Raw genomic sequence first — 19558 nt, 5'->3', positions numbered from 1 at the left:
CTGAACTTAGCATTACCTTCCAGAACACAAACATATATTTAGCTTAATAGACTTGAGAACTATCTCAGGAAAAATCTTATATATTATGCATCTAGGGCAATGAAAGCTGGAGAAAATTATTTTGCAAAGCAAACACACTGCAGGCTGACAGTGGTAGAGATAAAAAAGAGTCTAAGGCACACGTGTTAAATTTAGGTCTCGTTTTTTACACATCATCACAGGAGGAAAACAAAAGAGCGGAGGGAACCTCAGACACTAACGAAAACCTGGCACAATGACGCTTGTGATTGAACCTTAAAAAATGTGCGTGTATTTTTTGGTTATAACCGTAATATGGATTTATACTAGGAAACTTGGAAAATATAGAAAAATATAAAGAAAAAAATAAAATCGCCCACAATCCTATCACCCAGAAAGAACCATTATCAAAATATTGGCATATTCATTTGCAGTCCTTTTTCTATGTACATATATGATTTTTTATAAAATTAGGTTCATATTATAAATAAAACTTTATACATGGCCTTTCCCCCATACTTCCTATCACTTCCTGAGTAGTTTCTCATGTTGTTATACATTCTTTGAAGAAGTAATGTTAATTACTGCTTTATACTGGATCTTATGAATTTAAGCGGAACCATTAGATTCTTTCCACATTGCTGGACCTCTAGGTTGTTTCTAATTTTTCAGTTTTATAAATAGCACTGTGTTAGACTTTCCTGTGATAAATCTTTGACTCTCTATTTACTTCTTAAAGGAAACTTAACATATATCAATATGTCAAATTCAAATTCAAATCCCTCAGTGTACCCATACCTATAAATTTACCGTTGGAAGTCTCTGGAGACAAGTGCAAATAATGCATAACAAATAAACAATTCTATTTTCATACTTGAAGCCTATATGTATCCTTCTGGAGCAGTCATCTCTCAGGCAGTACATTACTACCTCTAGGCAAATGGACTATTACTGAGTTAATCTAAATGCAATAACATGAAACTTGGCTGACACAGATTCCCCAATATCAGTATGCATGCAATTACAATACTTTAGATTGAAAGATACTCTAGGCTCTCAAAATTACATATTTTATCCACCTTTCATTTAACACATACAATGAGCATTAAAATAAAATAAATAAAGGGTTATAGCCAATGGAAGTTGATAGCAACCAAATCTTATGTAGACATACAAGTTCCAGATAGTGCAAATTAAGGTTTGCTTCAAATTCCAGCTTTATGCTGTCACTTTCAGTTAAAAGACTCTTAAGGGCTCTCAACATATTGAAGTTATTAACGATTCTTGTTTAGAATTATATGGTCTTAATATTCCAGCCTTAAATTCCCTATCGTCCATTTTTTAAAATGGTTTTATTTCCAAGATTCTAAATAGGGTTCTCACAAACTCTGAAATGTGTATGTGTGTACGTGTGTGTGTGTACATATCCATATACCTATAAAATGGTTTTCTCCCATTAGTCAGAGACAAGCAAAGTAAAACATAACAAAAATCCCACTTATAATCCCTGGTCATATGACTATAGAATCATTCAAATTCCAAGGCCTCCCCCAAACTGGTAGTCAGACTAAGTTGGCATGGGCTGCACGGAACAGTTGTGCAGACTGTACACTGTATAACTGTATGGGGTACAACTGTATTCTGATCTTTGTGACTGGTACTCTCTGGGATTGTGCAATACACAACCTATATAGCTGTATGTGATGACCTTGAAATTACCTCAGATAATTCTGTGTGCCCATCCATTATGTATTTTTGCATCCTTCCCCATAGTGAGCTGTGAAAAAGAGAAGTTTTAGGAAGGAAGTGGCCTTTAAGTCTATAGACATTTTAAATGAAGGAAATGCTGCATACAATTTCTCCCTGGCTCCACTTTCCACTGGCGGTAAGTTTCTTCCCTCCAGCCTCCCCTTCCGTCCACCCACTAGGACGCGGCGGGGTACCTTGTGTGAGTAACTGTAGGTTTCTGACTTCTTCCCGCACCTTCAGCTGGAGCACCTGTTGTAAGATGTGCTGCCGGAGGTTCTCCTGGGCAATCCCCATTCGCTCAAGCTTTTTGTCGGTAAGTCTCAGCAGGGCTCGCCCTGCAGGGTGTCAAGAAATAAAAAGAAAAGCAAGTGAACAAGGGCTGGAGCAGGATTTCCATCTTAGCCTTGGCTAATTCTGCTATAACAGAAGTTTCGATTTAAACACAAACCCTTTAGAATACAGGTCTCCCGTTATTCTGGCTGACAGGAATGGATGATCTGGATAAAAAAAAAATTGGCAAATTTAAAAAGAACCCCAATTTTTATCTAATATTGGCAATCCCCAACTGACCTGCAATTGAGTTAAATAAAACAGCAACATTTTAACCAGGGTATTCGGGTAACAGATTGAACGTTTCCATAGAAACAATGCTCTTCGTCGTAGGATAGGTTCTGAGGCTATCCCACAGGAGCCCATGTCACTGACAACCCAGCTGAAGACCTGGATGCTCTAACTCAGGGGTCTCCAACCCTGGTACCGGTCCATGACCTGTTAGGAACTGGGCCGCACAGCAGATGAGCGGTGGGCGAGTGAGTGAAGCTTCACCTGTATTTGCAGCTGCTCCACCTCAGATCAGCAGGCATTGGATTCTCATCGGAGCACTGGTCCCTGTGGCCAAAAAGGCTGGGGACCGCTGCTCTAACTGGTTATACAGAAACTCCAACAATGTTTAACCCAGGTTACAATCATGTTTCTGTGAATATTTATTTAAAGTTCCAGTTTTAATCTGCAGCATCCAACTCCCCTGCTGCACCGTCGGTGCTGGGCTGGAGTTTCATTTCCAGCCGATGGGGCTATGCTTTCATCCCAATCACTGGCCTGCAGCAGGGGTTCCAGCAGGGATGAGGGTGAAAGGAACAGGTGAGCAAGGACATCTAAAGACTGCAAAACAAGGAGCCTGAGGGTGTGAGTGCTTGAAGCGTGCAGACACCCTGAGCCCTGGGCGGCCTGGCACGGTTTCCTTTCAGCCCCTTCCTTTCCCTGGGAAGTCTGAAAACTTCCCTTGCTACTGTGGTTTCCACCAAATCCCCAAATTCTCCTCTCTGTGCTTGCCCTGAAATAAGCATACCTGCATTGTGAGAGTTCAGCGCAAGAAAGAAAGAAAGAGAATGATCATTGTTAAATGCTCACAGCACCACCCGATGCTCTCGCCCCCAACATGCCCGTCATCACACCTGCAGATCGTTTCTTTTTGATTGATGTAGAATACACAGAGCCAAATACGTGTGATCCATGGTAAGTCTTTGGGTAGAACGGTATATACACTTCAGAAAATAAATGATCTACTACAAAAAAGACACTCAGTGGAGCTAGAAGGTGGGGTTACTGAGCATCTTATGGACAAGATCTGATTCACTATCTTCCTTGGATGGTTTCTACAGTGGCACCTAAGTCTGTGGTTCAGAAAAATCTTATTATTTTCAGGAGCAAATGTCCCATTAACCCCTTATCCCAGCCCCTCCTGCTGACCACCAATTAAAAATGTCCAAATAACTGTGGTGCTACTTTTGATGCAGGTATCAGAAAGCAACAAGTAGCCAATTATCAATCGTATCCCTTTTTTTTTTTTTGCAATTTATATTGGCACTTTTTGTTGCTTATAAAAACTCAACTGTTAATTCAACAAACATTTATTGAGCACTTACTATATAGCTTAACTCACTGTGCTCTGCAGTCAGCTGCCTACACAGGGAGGGAAAAATCAATTCGACCTCAACAAAAAAGCACCAACTACATTTCTTGATACTCTAAACTGGTTTAAAATAATATTCAGGTGATCCAGAATGCTGGGCCATTCATAGACTCGTAGATTCTTGGAGTTGAAAGAAGCTTAAAGTCCTTCGCCTGGATTGTATTTCTTCATCTCTTTTCTTTATCAAGTGTTTATTGAGCACCATTAAATGCCTGACAGTATTCTGGGTGCTGGGGCTATGAAGACAAGTAGTGTCTTCTGTCTTCACAGAGTTCACCATTTAGTCTGAGAAGCAGATAAAACACAAATAAACTGATATGCAGGGGGCACACAGGGACCCCGTACTGGAAGAATGGAGCTACTGGAGTTTGGGTGGTTAGGAAAGGCCTCTCAGAAAACGAGACACTGGAACATCTAGAAGTACCGAGGTAATTAGAGAAATGGCGGGAAAGCTAGTGTCATCAGGGCAGAGTAGAAAAGATAAGAAAATGACAGGAGATGAGGTCCAAAAAAAGGCAGGAGCCAGATCATACAGGGCCTCCTAGGCCTCGGTAAAGACTCTGAATTTTATTTTGAATGCAGGAAGTTTCAAGCAAGTGATGACTAGGGTATAATCTCAATGTAGTAAAAGAATATCCCTGGTCACTATGTGAGAGTTGATTAGGGATAGGGAGGTGAATGTAGAAGCCAATGAGAAGAATCAGCATACTGAATGGCAGCCCAAACAGGGAATGATGGTGCCATGGACAAGGGTGTAGGCGAAGCAGTAGAAGGTAGTAGTAGAATTCTGGATAGATTTCGAATGACTTTAGGATGCCTAGAAGTGGAGTATAAAGGAAAAACAGATATGGAAATGACTCGGGTTTTCAGCCTGAGCCACCAATGGCTGGGGGCATCATTTCAACACAGGAAGTTGGATCACCACTCCAAGCAAGGATATGTCAGAGGGAGGAAGTCATGATAGTGTTACTGATATTTTTTTCTTCTGAGAGCACTTGGGATCTGGAGAAGTAGTGGGAAGGCGGACCAGCAGAATATTCTTATTTCTTCCCTATAGTGCTTTCATTCCTTCAAAACTCTCTCCAAATCCGAAAGCTCTGAGTTGACTAGAGGGGTAAGGTGAGCGCAGGCATATCCTGGAGGAATTTTGAGAAATAAGAAATAGTCTGCGAGGAAGTTCACCCAGGAGAAGGGAGGATCTGATGCCCTGCTACCAATCTTGGAAGACTAGAGTGTTGCTGCAATTGAAGCTTGAGTACATACATAAAAGCTTTATTGTGCGGGGTCCAGCTCCATAAGAATAAGTATCTTTCCTGTCAGGGTCCCTATGGTCACGTGTACTCTATGGTCGCCTATGTGCTAGCATATAGTAATATTCAAGAAATACTTATTGAATGAATACGCTTGGTGCTATAATAAATGTTGTGTTCCTTACTCACATATCGATGATCTCAAGGTCATTAAATCCCTTTCTTTTCTGATGTAAGATACGTGGTTGGAAAGTGACTCTCAGTTAAGACACCAGTGATGGCACCAATGAGAAACTGTATGTAGCAGAGGCAGGAGGCTACATTTTGTTGCTGGTGACCACAAAAACACATGCCAAGTGAAAGGAATAGAGAACTTAAGACCAAATGAGTACTTCGCCTTCCTGCAGGCATAAAGAAAGACAAGTGTCTTATTCTGTTTTTGAACAGGCACCAAGTGAGACTTCAAACCTTGCTGAACAGATGGGTAGCAAGTACGGGCGACAGAAAATTGACTCAGAAAGTAGTGTATTCATTTCCCATGGTTGCCATAACAAATTACAAACATGGGGACTGAAAACAACAGAAATGTATTCCATACAGTTCTGGAAGCCAGAGTTCAACATCGGTTTCATTGGGTTGAAATCAAGATGTCAGCAGGGTCACAGTTCCTCTGGAGGCTGCAGGGAAGAATCCCTTCTGGAAACTTCCAGCTTTTGTGACATAATTCTACTCTCTGCCTCTGTCTTCACATCACCTTCTCTCCTATGTGTGTAATCTCACTCTGCCTCTCTCTTATAAGAAGACTTGTGAGTTGATTTTGGGGCCACTTAAATAATCCAGGATAACCTCTTCAACTGAGGATCCTTAACTTGATGACATCTGCGAAGACCCCTTTTCCTTATAAGGTAACATTTACAGTATCCAGGGGGTTAGGAACTGTTATCTTTGGGTGGCCATTATTCAGTCTACTATAAGCTAGAAGGAACCTCTGAGATTTCTGAGTGTAGCATGGGATTCACCTGAGTATAGCACTTCTCCATAGCATAAAGAAGTAAGGCTCAGGGAAAGTGACTTATTTAAAACCACTCAGGTAATAGGGGGAAGGCTTAGTTCTAGACACATGTCATTGACCTTCAGGATCAATCAGTCTTTAGTCTTTAGCTCAGGTTCCCCCCATTTTCTGCTTAGAGGATTGTCACAGAAGCCCTGTCACAGCTTTTGAAAAGGAATGATCGTATGTCCTAAGGCACAATTGGAAATATCAGGATCTGCTGGAGGGAGACAAAGGGTGTGGCTTTAGCCCCGACCCTACAGAGAAGTGTTGGTGCCACTGCAAGTAGTTGGGAGTCCACCCTTCCTAGAGAAGCAGCTAAATAAAAGGGCCTCACGTACAATGGATGGCAGGCGGCCAGTGTTGGCCCATGCTGCAGTCTTTCTTGAAGAACATTCAGAGGTCTGCGGGCCCCACGTGGATGGCGGGTGGCGGCTGGCCTCAGTGTGCCCTGAGCCTTTTGCTGAGTGGTCCTAGGCTCAGCATTGGTGGCAAATCGGAATCTGCATCAACCTGGTGAACACCATTCGCTCCACCTAGTTGACTTCCTGAGACCCCACCTCACCCAATTCGCCTACTGCCCAAGGATCTTTCAGCAGCTGAGCCTTATGGGCAGCCGGCAGGTGGCCTTGGGCTTTTTGCTGAGCTTCTCCAGGCCTAGTTCTGGTGGTGGCTGGCCTTGGTTCCCCGCATGGTCTCCCTTACATGGCTCTAGGTCCAGCACAGGCAGCGACCAACTTGCAAATTGCTTTGTAGCTCCTATGAGGTAGCTCGGGGTGGTAACAGGCAGTGGCTGACCTTGGCCTGCATGGAAGGCCTTCCCCAGGGGCCCCAGAACCAACACACCTGGCAGTCGACTTCAGAACATAACAGAGCACCACTCAATTAGCCCCATAAGTGATACATCTAAAGGGTGTTCTGGGCAGGCATCAGAGCCTGCTGCGGCAAATCCCTCTCCATGGGGCCAGCCCCCACATGGCAGCTCATGCCCTGTGGCTGTGGCTAATCTGCATAGCCAGTGAGCCGGAGAGTCAATCTCACCCACTGACAATCAAGGCTCAAGTATAACAGCAGGGCACACTCAACTCACACAAGGGACACTCCTCGAGTACCTAGCTTAAGTGACCAGGGAGACTGTGCTACTGGGTCTCATAAGACTCCTACCATGCTAAGACTGGGAGATGTAGCAGATCTACCTAATACATAGAAATAAACATAGAGAGGCAGCCAAAATGAAGAAGCAAAAAACATGTCCCAAATGGAAGATCAAGAAAAAACTAAAGAAAAAGAACTAAATGAAATGGAGGCAAATAATCTATCAGATACAGAGTTCAAAATACTCATTATAAGAATGCTTAAAGAACTTAGACTTTCAGCAAAGAAAGAGTAAGCATATAAAGACATAGAAACCAGAAAAGAGGACTAGTCAGAAATGAAGACTATAACTGAAGAATGCATTAAAAGGAAACAACAGCAGATTGATGAAGCAGAAGATTAAATCAGCAATTTGCAAGATAAGGTAGCAGAAAACACCCAATCAGAACAAGAAAAAAAGAATTTTTAAAAATGAGGACAGTTTAAGAGACAACAACAAGTTTTCCAATATTTGCATTATAGGGGTACAAGAAGGAAGAGAGAACAAGGGACTGAGAACCTATCTGAAGAAATCATAATTGAAAACTTCCCTAAGCTGGAGAAAGAAATAGACATACAAATTCAGAAAGCACATAGAGTCCCTAACAAGATGAACCCAAAGTGGCCCACACCAAGTTACATCATGACTCAAACGCCAAAGGTGAAAATCAAGGAAAGAATCTTAAAAGTAGCAAGAGAAAGGCAGTTAGTTACCTAAAAGGAAGCTCCTATAAGACTATCTGCTTATTTCTCAACAGAAACTTTGCAGAACAGAAGGGATTGGCACAAAATATTCAAAGTGATGAAAATCAAGGACCTACAACCAAGATTACTCTACCCAGCAAGGCTATCATTTAAATTGAAGGAGAAATAAGAGCTTCCCAGACAAGAAAAAGCTAAAGGAATTCATCACCACCAAACCAGTATTACAGGAAATGTTAAAAGACTTCAAGAGGGAAAAACAGAACATAAATGTGAATAATAAAATGGCAATAACTATGTACCTATCAATAATCACTTTAAATGTAAATGGATGAGATGCTTAAACAAAAGACATAGGGTAGCTAAATGGATTAAACAATGATACTTATACATATGCTGTCTATAACAGACTCACTTCAGATCGAAAGCCACACAGACTGAAGGTAAAGAGATGGAAGGAGATATTTTATAAAATGTAAACAACAACAATAAAAAGCTGGAGTAGCAATACTTATAGCAGACAAAATGACTTTAAATAAAGGCTATAAGTAACAAGGACATTTCATAATGATAAAGGAATCAATCCAACAAGACGATATAACCCTTGTAAACATTTATGCACTTAAATACTTAAAGCAAATATGAGCTAATATAATGGGAGAGACTGACAGTAAAATATTCATAAGAAAGGATTTTAACACCCCATTGACATGAATGGATAGAGCTTCCAAACAGAAAATCAAGAAAGAAACAGTGGCCTTAAATGACACATTAGACCAGATGGATTTAATTGATATTTTTAGAGCATTTCACTCCAAAGCCGCAGAATATACATTCTTTTCAAGGCACATGGAACGTATTCCAAAATAGACCACATGTTAGGCCACAAAACAAGTCTAAATAAATTTAAGAAGAACTGATATCATATTGAGCATCTTTTCCAACCACAATAGTATAGAACTAGAAATCAATTACATGAAAAAAATAAAAAATACAAAAACACATGGAGGCTAAATAACATCCTACTAAACCATGAGTAGGTTAACAATGAGATCAAGGAAGAAATCAAAAGATACTTTGAGACAAATAAAAATGAAAATGCAATGACTCAAAAATCTATGAAACACAGCGAAAGCAGTCCTAGAGGGAAATTCATAGGAATATAGGTCTATCTCAAGAAACAAGAAAAATCTTAAATAAACAACCTAACCTAACACTTAAAGAAACTAGAAAAAGAACAGCAAACAAAACTCGATGTGAGTAGAAGGAAGGAAATAATAAAGATCAGAGAGGAAATAAACAAAATAGTCTAAAATACACATATTCACACATATACATAATCATATACATACATACATACACACATATATAATCAATGAAACCAAGAGCTAGTTCTTTAAAAAGATAAATAAAATTGATAAACCTATAACCAGACTCATTAAGAAAAAAAAGAGAGAGAGGACCCAAATAAATAAAATCAGAAATGAAAGAGAAGTGAAAACTGATATCACAGAAGTACAAAGTATTACAAGAAGATATGAACAATTAGATGCCAAGAAAATGGACACTCTGGAAGAAATGGATACATTCCTAGAAACATACAATCTCCCAAGACTGAGTCAAGAAGAAACAGAAAATCTGAACCAACTGAATAGTATGAATGAAATAAAATCAGTAATCAAATAACTCCCAACAAACAAAAGTCCTAAACAGGATGGCTTCACGTGAATTTTCCCAAACATTCAAAGAAGAATTCATTCCTATCCTTTACAAACTATTCCCAAAAATTCAAGATAATGAAAGGCTCCCAACCTCATTTTATGAGGCCACTATTACCCCGATTCCAAAGCCAAAGCCATTATGAAATATATATATATAGGCTGATATCTCTTATGAACAGAGATGCAAAAATCCTCAACAAGATATCAGCAGACCATATTCAGCAATACATTAAAAAAGATCATACACCATGATCAAGTGGGATTTATTCCTGGGATGCAAGGTTGGTTCAATAACCACAAATCAATTAACGTGATACACCACATAAACAAAATGAAAGATAAAAATTATATAATCATATCAATGGATGCAGAAAAAACATTTGACGAAATCTGGCATCTATTTACGATAAAAACTCTCAGCAAAATGGGAATAGAGGGAACATGCTTCAACATAATAAAGGCTATATGTAACAAACCCACAGCTAGCATCATACTCAAAGGTGAAAAGCTAAAAGCAGTTTCCTTAAGATCAAGAACAAGACAAGGATGTCCACTTTCTTCATTTTATTAAACATAGTATTGAAAGTCCTAGCTACAGCAATCAAACAAGAAAAAGAAATAAAAGCCATCCAAATTGGAAAGGAAGAAGTAAAACCGTCATTAGATGACATGAAGCTTTTATTAGAGAACCCTAAACATTCCACCAGAAAATGATTAGAACTGATAAATGAATCCAGTAAAGTAGCAGGACACAAAATTAATATTCAGAAATTGGTTGCATTTTTATACACCAATAATGAATTATCAGTAAGAGAAATTAAGAAAACAATCCAATTTGTAATTGCATCAAAAACAATAAAATACCTAGGAATAAATTTAACCAAGGATGCAAAAGACTTATACTCAGAAAATTATAAGACATTGAAGAAAGAAACTGATGCAAATATAAATAAATGGAAGCATATATCGTGCTCATGGATAGGAGGAATTAACATTGTTAAAATGTCCATGCTACCCAAAGCAATCTATAGATTTAATGCAAAAATACTAATAGCACTTTTTCACAGAACTAGAATAAATAATCCTAACATTTATATGGAACCACAAAAGATCCTGAATAGCCAAAGCAATCTTGAGAAAGAATAGCAAAGTTGGAGGCATCACACTACCTGATATCAAACTATACTACAAGACTACAGTAATCAAAACTGCATGGCACAGGCATAAAAACAGACAAACAGATCAATGGAACAGAAGAGAGAGTCCAAAAATTGACCAAGCTAATATGGTTAATTAATCTATGAAAAAGGAGGCAAGAATATACAATGAAGTAAAGACAGTCTATTTAATAAATGATGTTGAGAAAACTGAACAGACACAGGCAAAAATATAAAACTAGACTAAATTTTTACATCATATACAAGAATAAATTCAAAATGAATTAAAGACTTAAATGTAAGACCTGAAACCATAAAATCTGAGAATAAATCTTAGGAAGTAAACTCTGTGACATTGCTTTTAGTAATATTTTTTTCTGATATATCTTCTCAGACAACATAAGAACAAAATAAAGAAATGAGACTACACTAAACAAGAGTTTTTGAACAGCAAAAGAAACCATCAAAAGAATGAAAAGACCACCTACTGAACGAAAGAAGACATTTACCAATGATACATCTAATAAGGGTTAATGTCAAAAATTTATAAAGAACTCATGCAACTCAACACCAAGAAAACTGACAATCCAATTAAAAAATGAGCAGAGGACCTGAATAGATAGATATTTTCCAAAGAGGATATACAGATGGCCAACAGACATATGAAATGATGCTCAACAACACTAATCATCAGAGAAATGGAAATTAAAACCATAATGAGATATCACCTCACACAGGTCAGAATGGCCATTATCCATAAATCGACAAATGAGTGTTTGGGAGGATGTGGAGAAAAGCGCACCCTCGTGCACTGTTGGTGGTATTGCAAATTGGTGCAGCCTCTATGGAAAACAATATGGAGGTGCCTCAAAAGATTAAAAATAGAACTACCTCATGACTGAGCAATTCCACTTCTGGGTATTTTTCCAGAGAAATCCAAAACACTCATTTGAAAAGATCTATGCACTCCTATGTTCACTGCAGCATCATTTACAATAGCCAAAATATGGAAGCCACCTTAAGTGTCCATCAACAGATTATTGGATAAAGAAGTGGTACATATATACAATGGAATATTGTACTGTAATGGAATACTCAGCCATAAAAGAAATGAAATCTTACCACGTGCAAAAATATGGATGGAAATAGAGGGTATTATGCAAAGTGAAATAAGTTAGACAGAAAAAGGCAAATACCAAATAATATCCCTTATATGTGAAATCTAAATAACAAAAACAAACAAACAAACAAAATAGAAATAGACTCACAGATACAGTGAATAAACTGATGTTTGCCAGTTGGAGGGAGTTGAAGGGCAGGGTAAAAAGGTGAGATTGAGAAGTACAAATTGGTAGTTACAGAATAGTCATGGGGATATAAAGTACAGCATCGGGAATATAGTCAGTAATATTGTAATAACTGTGCATAGTGCCAGGTGAGTCCTAGACAAACTGGGGGGGATCACTTCATAGTTATGTAAATTTCTAACCACGATATTTTACAACTGAAACTAATATAAAGTAATACTGAATGTCAACTGTAATTGAAAATTTTTAAAAAGGGGGGGTAGGTGAAGGAGAATTTCCAGTTATAAAATAAATCAGTCATGGGGATACACAGTACAGCATAGGGAACAGAGACAATAATATTGTATTAATATTAAAGAAATAAATAAAATTGCATGACCAAGTGAGAAAAAAAAAAAAAGTTTTAAGCCAGGGATACAATTAAAGATTAAGTTGCAAAAAAAAAAAAAAAAAAAAGAAAAGAAAAAAAGAAAAAAAAAGGCAGGGCCTGTTTGGGATAAATTAAGACAAATAGGCAATTAAGATTAGATGGGAAGAAATAGTGCAGCATGCTCCGACACAAGTTTGAATACTGACTGATAACCAGCTATATGCCAACTGTTACTTTCCTGGTTGCTGCTCATTTCCCCACTCGTCTTAGTACTAGAGCAGTCCAAGATCCAAGATTATGGCAGCTGATATTCGAAATTTCACCAGACAACCCTGTGTCATGGGGTTATCTTTTCTGTGGCCCACCTTGGGCAACATCTGCCTAGTGTTTCTCAAGGTTGTGGGAATAAGTCTTGTAACAGTGGCTCCACATCCCTCCATGTGAAAAGGGAGCTGGCTGGATACGGAGGAGATGCTCCCCTGCTCCCATCAGATGTCATCATTTAGTGAAGGTGCACCCTTTTCTGGCATCATTTTCCCAGAGCTGTGGCCTCTGCAAGTAGAGCTGTAATTGCTGGCCATATATGGAGAGAAATGAAGACTTCTGCCAGCAGTATTTGTTAAGAGATTAAGTGACATTAGATAACATTCATTGTAAGAATTTAATGGGTCCTGGGGCCTTGATCTACTGCAATGTGCTAGCTTCAGGGTATGTAATATTTGTTAATGTTCTTTTTTAAAATATAATTTTCTTTAAATATGTTAAAAAATAAATTACAGGGCCTCTTTTCTGCTAGGAATAGAGGTCACCGTAGAGTTCCCCCCACAAATGGCCGCTTGTGCACTGGGTTAGCTTTGAGCCTGCTCTCAGGTAAAGGCCTGCATCACAGAACAAGTAGAAGTTTCCAACTCCACTCGACTCCTTGCTGGACCAAAGCAACAGAATGACAGGTGTTGAACATAAAACCAGTGTCCCATAGCCTGAACCTGTGTTTCTTCATCTCATCATTATTCCAACATTGGAATTTCTGGACCAAAGAAATAAGGAGATAGATATAATCTCAAAAGCATGGAATTGGGAGCGAAAATGTATAGATAAAAGCACACCCGAGATTTAATTTCTTCATCTCTATAATGGGGATGAAAATGACATTATTTCACAGGGTGATTACGAGGATCAAATGACATAATCTATACGCATGCCCTTTGCAAACTGGAATCATTAAGATGACGTAATATGGGTAACACAGCTCTTTGGCTAAGGATGCTTCTTCCTTCTGTTCATCATCATCAAAGCAAAGATTATAATAGCAAACATTTATTGAGCAGTTACTATGTGTTAAACACTGTCCTAAGAGCTTTACATGGATTACATCATTTGCAACAATTCTCTGAAGATACTGTTATTAACTACAATTGATTAAGAGCATAAGAGCTACTATATACAGCCAAAGATCATATACTTAGTAAGCTGCAGATCTGGGATACAAATCTACACAGAGGACATGTTCTCAACCACCTCCCTAAACTGCTTCCCGTGAGTTCTTCAAACAGCCTTACACACTTCTCAAGCCCACTTCTGCCAATGCTCATGTACAGAGTGCCACTAAGGCAGGTAAGAGGCTGACAGTCGGAGAAAGGTCACCATTTCTGATGACGTAAAGGCAAGCAATACTTCAAGATGCACAAGGTTGTGATGGCCTTCACTAGGGTCTTCACTCAGTGGAGTCTGACAGGGGACTGAAGGGTCTTTGAGAACTGGCATTAAACAGACTCACTACTCCATCATACAGAGAATATTTATATCTATACCAAGGGCTGAACATGTCACCATACTAGGAACTAGGAAGAGAAAGATGAATAATTTCCCTGCCACAGGAACAAGCACAGGTTCTTCGAGGGCTCATAAAAGAGGCACCTATCTTACCTGGGGTTCTTGAACAAAAAATAAGTCAAGGCGGGGAAGGACATGCAAAGCACAAACAGTACAGGCAAAGACAGGGCTATGAACACCTAATGATACATTAGGCAACTCCAAGGAGCTTGATAACACTGAGCGTGAGGCGTGAGGCAGGGAGCGCGTCATGCGGGGTCTTCCGTGCCATTTCACGATGACAGCCTTGTAGGTGAACCAGCCTTACTTTTCTTTTCTTCTTCCCCACCCCAAAGCAGCACATAGGAGATACAAGGGATGATGTTCACAGTCATAAAACACACCCATTGGTAGAACTGATATTATGAAGACCTCATTTTTGCCTACACTGCAGCTCTGCCCATTTCTGGGAAAAGAATCTCCTTTTTGTCTTTTGGGAGCTGTTTCTCCTCACCTGGTCAGCCTTTCAATAAGGAAAAAAAAATCCCGTAATATTTCCTTGCTTATTATGTTTATTTTTTACTTTGTGATTTCCTCCCATCTCCTGTCATATAAGATTCACAAAAGCAGGGCTTCGTTCCTGTTTCCAGGCACCCAGCTAGGGCTGGACTCAATGCAGGCACCAGATAAATACAGCTTTTATTAAACTAGTGCTGGATACGTGATCCAGATGGGGCAAACACAATTTTTTTTTTTCTACTAGAATTGGTATAGTTTCCAAGGAAGAAGGTCTCTTTCTGTCTTAGATACAATTTTTTTTTTTTTTTTTTTTACTAGAATTGGTATAGTTTCCAAGAAAGAAGGTCTCTTTCTGTCTTAGATTATGTCCCAAGGGACAATATAAGCCTAGACTTGCTGTCAGTGGCTGTCTTTGCCACCAAGAATTAAGACAAGAGAGAGAGCAGAGCTGAGAGACAGAAAGAGAAAATGGGGGTGAGGGAAGAGATGCAGAGAGGGTGGCGGGGGGAAGATAAGACGACATTATCTGATTTCTTGAGCAGAGCTTTGCTTGTAGTCAGACACCCTGGGTTTCTCATTTATGTAAGTCAATCCTAGGGGGAGGAGGTTAGGGAGTTAAGCTCATTTGCATACTTGCGCCCAAGAGAATCTTGACTTACAGACTTAACCTTATGTGTAATTCTCAGTTGACTTGCTGTACTGTCCCACTTGTCCGTATTTCAAGAAAGACCATCATGATGTGGGTAAGAATGACATGAACCCACAGTAATTTGTTTTTGCAAATTCAAATGTCGTCAGGATGATGTCACTCTGTGAAGAAAACCACTCTAAGGGATGATGGGATTAGGTGGACCACAGTGGAGTAGATAGTTTTTCCCTGCTAAAATGAGCAATACTTATTTTTTTGCTATGCTAGAATATAGGTTAAGTGTTGCTACTCTATTTTTAAGTCAAGAACAACTGAAAATCCAGAAGTCTTACAAAATCTCCCTATTTAAAATTTGCCCATATTTTCCGTACTTTGAGAGCCAAACAAATCATGTATATGGGTCATATTTGGCTCACAAAGTTGCCACTTTCAACATCTGACTTTTAACTCTCTTTCTTCCATATTCCTGCCGCTTGCAGGGGAAAGTGATTCAGGCAGCTTCGCCTTCAGGGTTTCAACCAACCTGAGGAATTGACTTCAAGTTCTGTGATTCCATTCTGTAAAGCCAATTCTAAATTAACAGCTAGCCGAGACTGAGTGTAGTTGAAGACTAGACTGAACCAGCCTTCTGTTTTTCATAACCTACACGCGCATTGCAAGTCCATCTTCCTAAGTCACCCCCAGCCCAACGTCTGATGTCCTAAAGGTGACTGCGAGTCACCAGTACCAGAACTAACAAGGACTCTGAGGTCAGCCAGCCCATTGCCTCATTTCCTGGCAAGAATGTGTACAAAACCTTCCAAGACCAATAAGTCTTCTCTCACTTCTACTCGAGAGCACAGCCCACTCTTCACAGCCATTGCTGACTTGGTTACATTTAGAATGATTAGCAGTTAATTGAAGGCCCCCTCTCTTAAGGGTTAATGGATGTTTACCTTGCAGTTACTGTACGTAATTTACCTTACTGATGGGAACTGTATATTGATTATTTTTTAAAAACACTCTTGGGTAAAAAGACAATCTAGTTTTTGGGTTGGATATATATATTCAGGTGCTGATGATGTTAATAGGAGAAAACAAAATAATGTTAATTCCTACCTGAAATACAAATTCAGAAAGAAATCATATTAAATGCTTTTCATGTGGCCCTGCACTATTTTTTCTGTCCTTTAAGAAATATGCAGCCTCAAAACAGTAAATTAAAGGTTAAATTCTTTTATGTTATTGTATAGAGTTACCAAATCCCCTCCAAAAATTAATTTTAAAAAATCCTAAAACATTTTTTTGGGGATTTGGTTTTAGTCCCTGGAAGGATTCAGTAATTACTTCCCTCGTACCTCAGAGCATATTTTTCAAACAAAGGAGTCTAGAGTACCGATATAATGCAGACTACAGGCAAAGATTTATGATATCATAAACAACCTTCAAGGTCTTTTCTGTTTTTGATAGGTAGACCAAACCTGTTGGTATGTTAGCTTTTGTCAACATTTGTATGCATTGTTTTGGGATTCTCAGTTAATCAGTGTCATGAGGTGAGCAACCCACCGTGCATTAGACATCTTTTACAATTAATTACCAAGAAGCATGTGAGATTGTGAGATGCCTATTGACAAGCTTCCTTCTCCCCCTTGACATTCTACTCACGGCCATGACAGCCAAATACGTGTAGTGTTCACATGCGGAAGACACAGACACCAGCACGCTGGCGGCCACACCCGAATTAATTCGAACTAGTGACCCGCTGCCAAAGTAATGTTTAAAAAATAGTTCCAAAGCTACCTCGACTTTCTCTTGATACCCAGAGACTGCTTTTCCTTAAAATTTTAAATGTTTAACTTTATTAGAATCAGAGATTTCTTTAGTAGAAATATTAACAAGTGAGGACTGTTCCAGCTCCAGATACATTCAGTAAAAGAGATGGAAACGGTGTTCCTGTCTTCAGGGAACTGAAAAATGACCAGCAGGTATAAGACTGGCAAGCAGTAAACAGCCTAAAAGCAATTACAGTAGGTCCTCATTTAATGTCGTTGATAGGTTCTGAGACCTTAAGCTGTACAATGTAGAATGACGCCAGTGTTAGCACAGGCTAACTGATAGAAACAAGAGTTAAGTTCCTACGGCACCTCATCAAGGCTATGACGAACGAAGTGGTGTTGAACAAAATGCTGTTATTCGAGGACCTGCTGTGGGTGGTCAGACCTCTAGCAAAGTCCGTGAGCTCCATGAGCTCTGCTAGGAAAAGCTCTGTGAAAAGAAAGCAGTCTTAGGTTTGGAGCTGAAAGTCAGGGCTGGATTAACCAGTTATGTGCTGCGTGGTTACCGTGATGATTCCGCTCACTAGGCTTTGGTTTCTTCACTTGTAAACTAGGGGTGATATGACACCCTCTCTCCCAAGCTGTGCTGATTAAGCACTCAATGAAGTGAGAACCACAGAAAGTATCACTGCCACTTTTAGGAAACATACCTAAAGATGGGTGGGGGGTGGGGATGGGGGAGTGGGCATTCAAGATCCTGTGGGAAGTAGTGTAGCTCACCCCAAATCTATGATGGGGGCACCTGAGAGGATGGCATCCTGACGCTGACAGTGGGAATCCCTTCTAAGGAGCGAGGGGTAACAAGGAAAAGGAAACTGTACTTATGACATGCCATATTTCAAAAGTCATCAACATGATATGCAAGTAGAGGAGAACTTATTTGCTTAATTTTGTATATTTCTACACTACTGACATTTGGGGCTCAGTAACTGTTGTGGGGGTCTGCCCTGTGCATTGTAGGATACTTTGCAGCATCCCCGGCCTCTACCTGCCAGGTTCTAGCACCTACTCCCAACTGTGCCAATCAGAATATCCCCAGATTTTTGCCAAATGTCCTGTGCAGGGCAAAATTGCCCCTGGTTGAGACCCATTGATGTGGATGTTTGCTTTCAACCAACTGATTCTCAAAATGCTAATCCGAGAGATAAAGTAATCCTTAGCATTGGTGGTCCATGGTCAAGTGGGCGAGGAGGCAAACCAATACAAAACTTACTCTTGGGAAAATCACCTACTATGTCTCAGGCCCTTTCCCATCCATTGTCCTAGTTAATTCATAAATTGCTCTGGGAAGAATTATCTCCACTTTGAAGATGAGGAAACTGATCTTCATGGAAAAAAAATACCCAAGTATACAAGTAGCAGAACAGAAATTCCAACTCAGTTCTACAAGTAAAAGTTTCCATGCATTCAGTCTTGAAAGATCTCAAAGCACATAATACCTGAAGTGAGATTTAACTTAAGGGGTATCATGAATAAAAGAGTAATGAAAGTTTACTGTTTGATAAGTAACAAAAATTTGATGGAACCAAGACCATAAACATTGACTGACACTATTGCTTCAATGCTGAAGAGACAACAAAAATGCACATCTACATAATGTTCCCCTCTGTCCTCTAAAACGGAGTAAAAATAAGCTCATCAAGCTTGAAGTTCAAAATTTGATGTCAATAGGTTATATCACTAAAACTTATGTTGGAATAAGATAAGCGACATGAACAGATTCTCTTCAGTGTTTCCTTGATCTGTGGCTATATTTATAATGTCATTTGGAGATAACGGGCACAGATCTTTGAAGAATCTTCTAGGTGTCATAAAATGTCTATAGTGTGGTGAAAGATTCAGACAAAAATACAAGTATGTAGATGAATCAAATAATCAGAAAAAGTGCCACATGCTTTGATTGATGCCGAGACAGAAAGTAAGGCATGGAATCTATTTTGCAGAGTGTGGTCATGATATACTTTTCTGAGAATAAGTTTAAGAGACATGTAAGTGGAGACCTAAAGCATGAGAAGGTGAAAATTTTATATAAAGTACAGACAGTGTTCTGAGACCAAAATGGCACACACAAGCGTTTTCCAATCTCAAAAAGTTGCACATCATTGTCGTAGCACTTTGTTCATTGTGGGTACAAATAAAGATACACTATAATCCATAATAGATTCTCCTTATAATTAATCACAAATGATAACAAAAACAGACCTGGAGAAAGTTTGAAAAACAGGAAGATGAAGGAAAAAGTGAGATTCTTTGGTACAATTTTTCTCTTCTGACTTAGATTTGGCTATAAAATACTTCAGTTTAATATTATTCCATTCATTCTTCTAGCAATA

General features: G+C 39.2%; 1 protein-coding gene across 6 annotated transcripts in view; it reads right to left on the bottom strand.

Moving 5' to 3' along the window:
- Window positions 1-19558, bottom strand: part of SAMD12 (sterile alpha motif domain containing 12) — a 361188-nt gene that overhangs the window by 144663 nt on the left and 196967 nt on the right. For 5 of the 6 annotated variants that reach the window (XM_015593031.2, XM_015593030.2, XM_015593032.2 and 2 more), the window contains exon 4: window positions 1962-2102. In XM_015593031.2, the coding sequence (XP_015448517.1) occupies window positions 1962-2102 (141 nt within the window). Of the gene's footprint in view, window positions 1-1737; window positions 1796-1961; window positions 2103-19558 lie in introns of all 6 variants that reach the window. The other variant, XM_015593033.2, reaches the window with a different exon arrangement.

This window comes from Pteropus alecto, unplaced genomic scaffold (assembly GCF_000325575.1).
Source record: "Pteropus alecto unplaced genomic scaffold, ASM32557v1 scaffold164, whole genome shotgun sequence".
Lineage (NCBI taxonomy): Eukaryota > Metazoa > Chordata > Mammalia > Chiroptera > Pteropodidae > Pteropus > Pteropus alecto.
The sequence above is the reverse complement of the archived record's forward strand: the minus strand, read 5'-3'. Positions and strand labels throughout refer to the sequence as shown.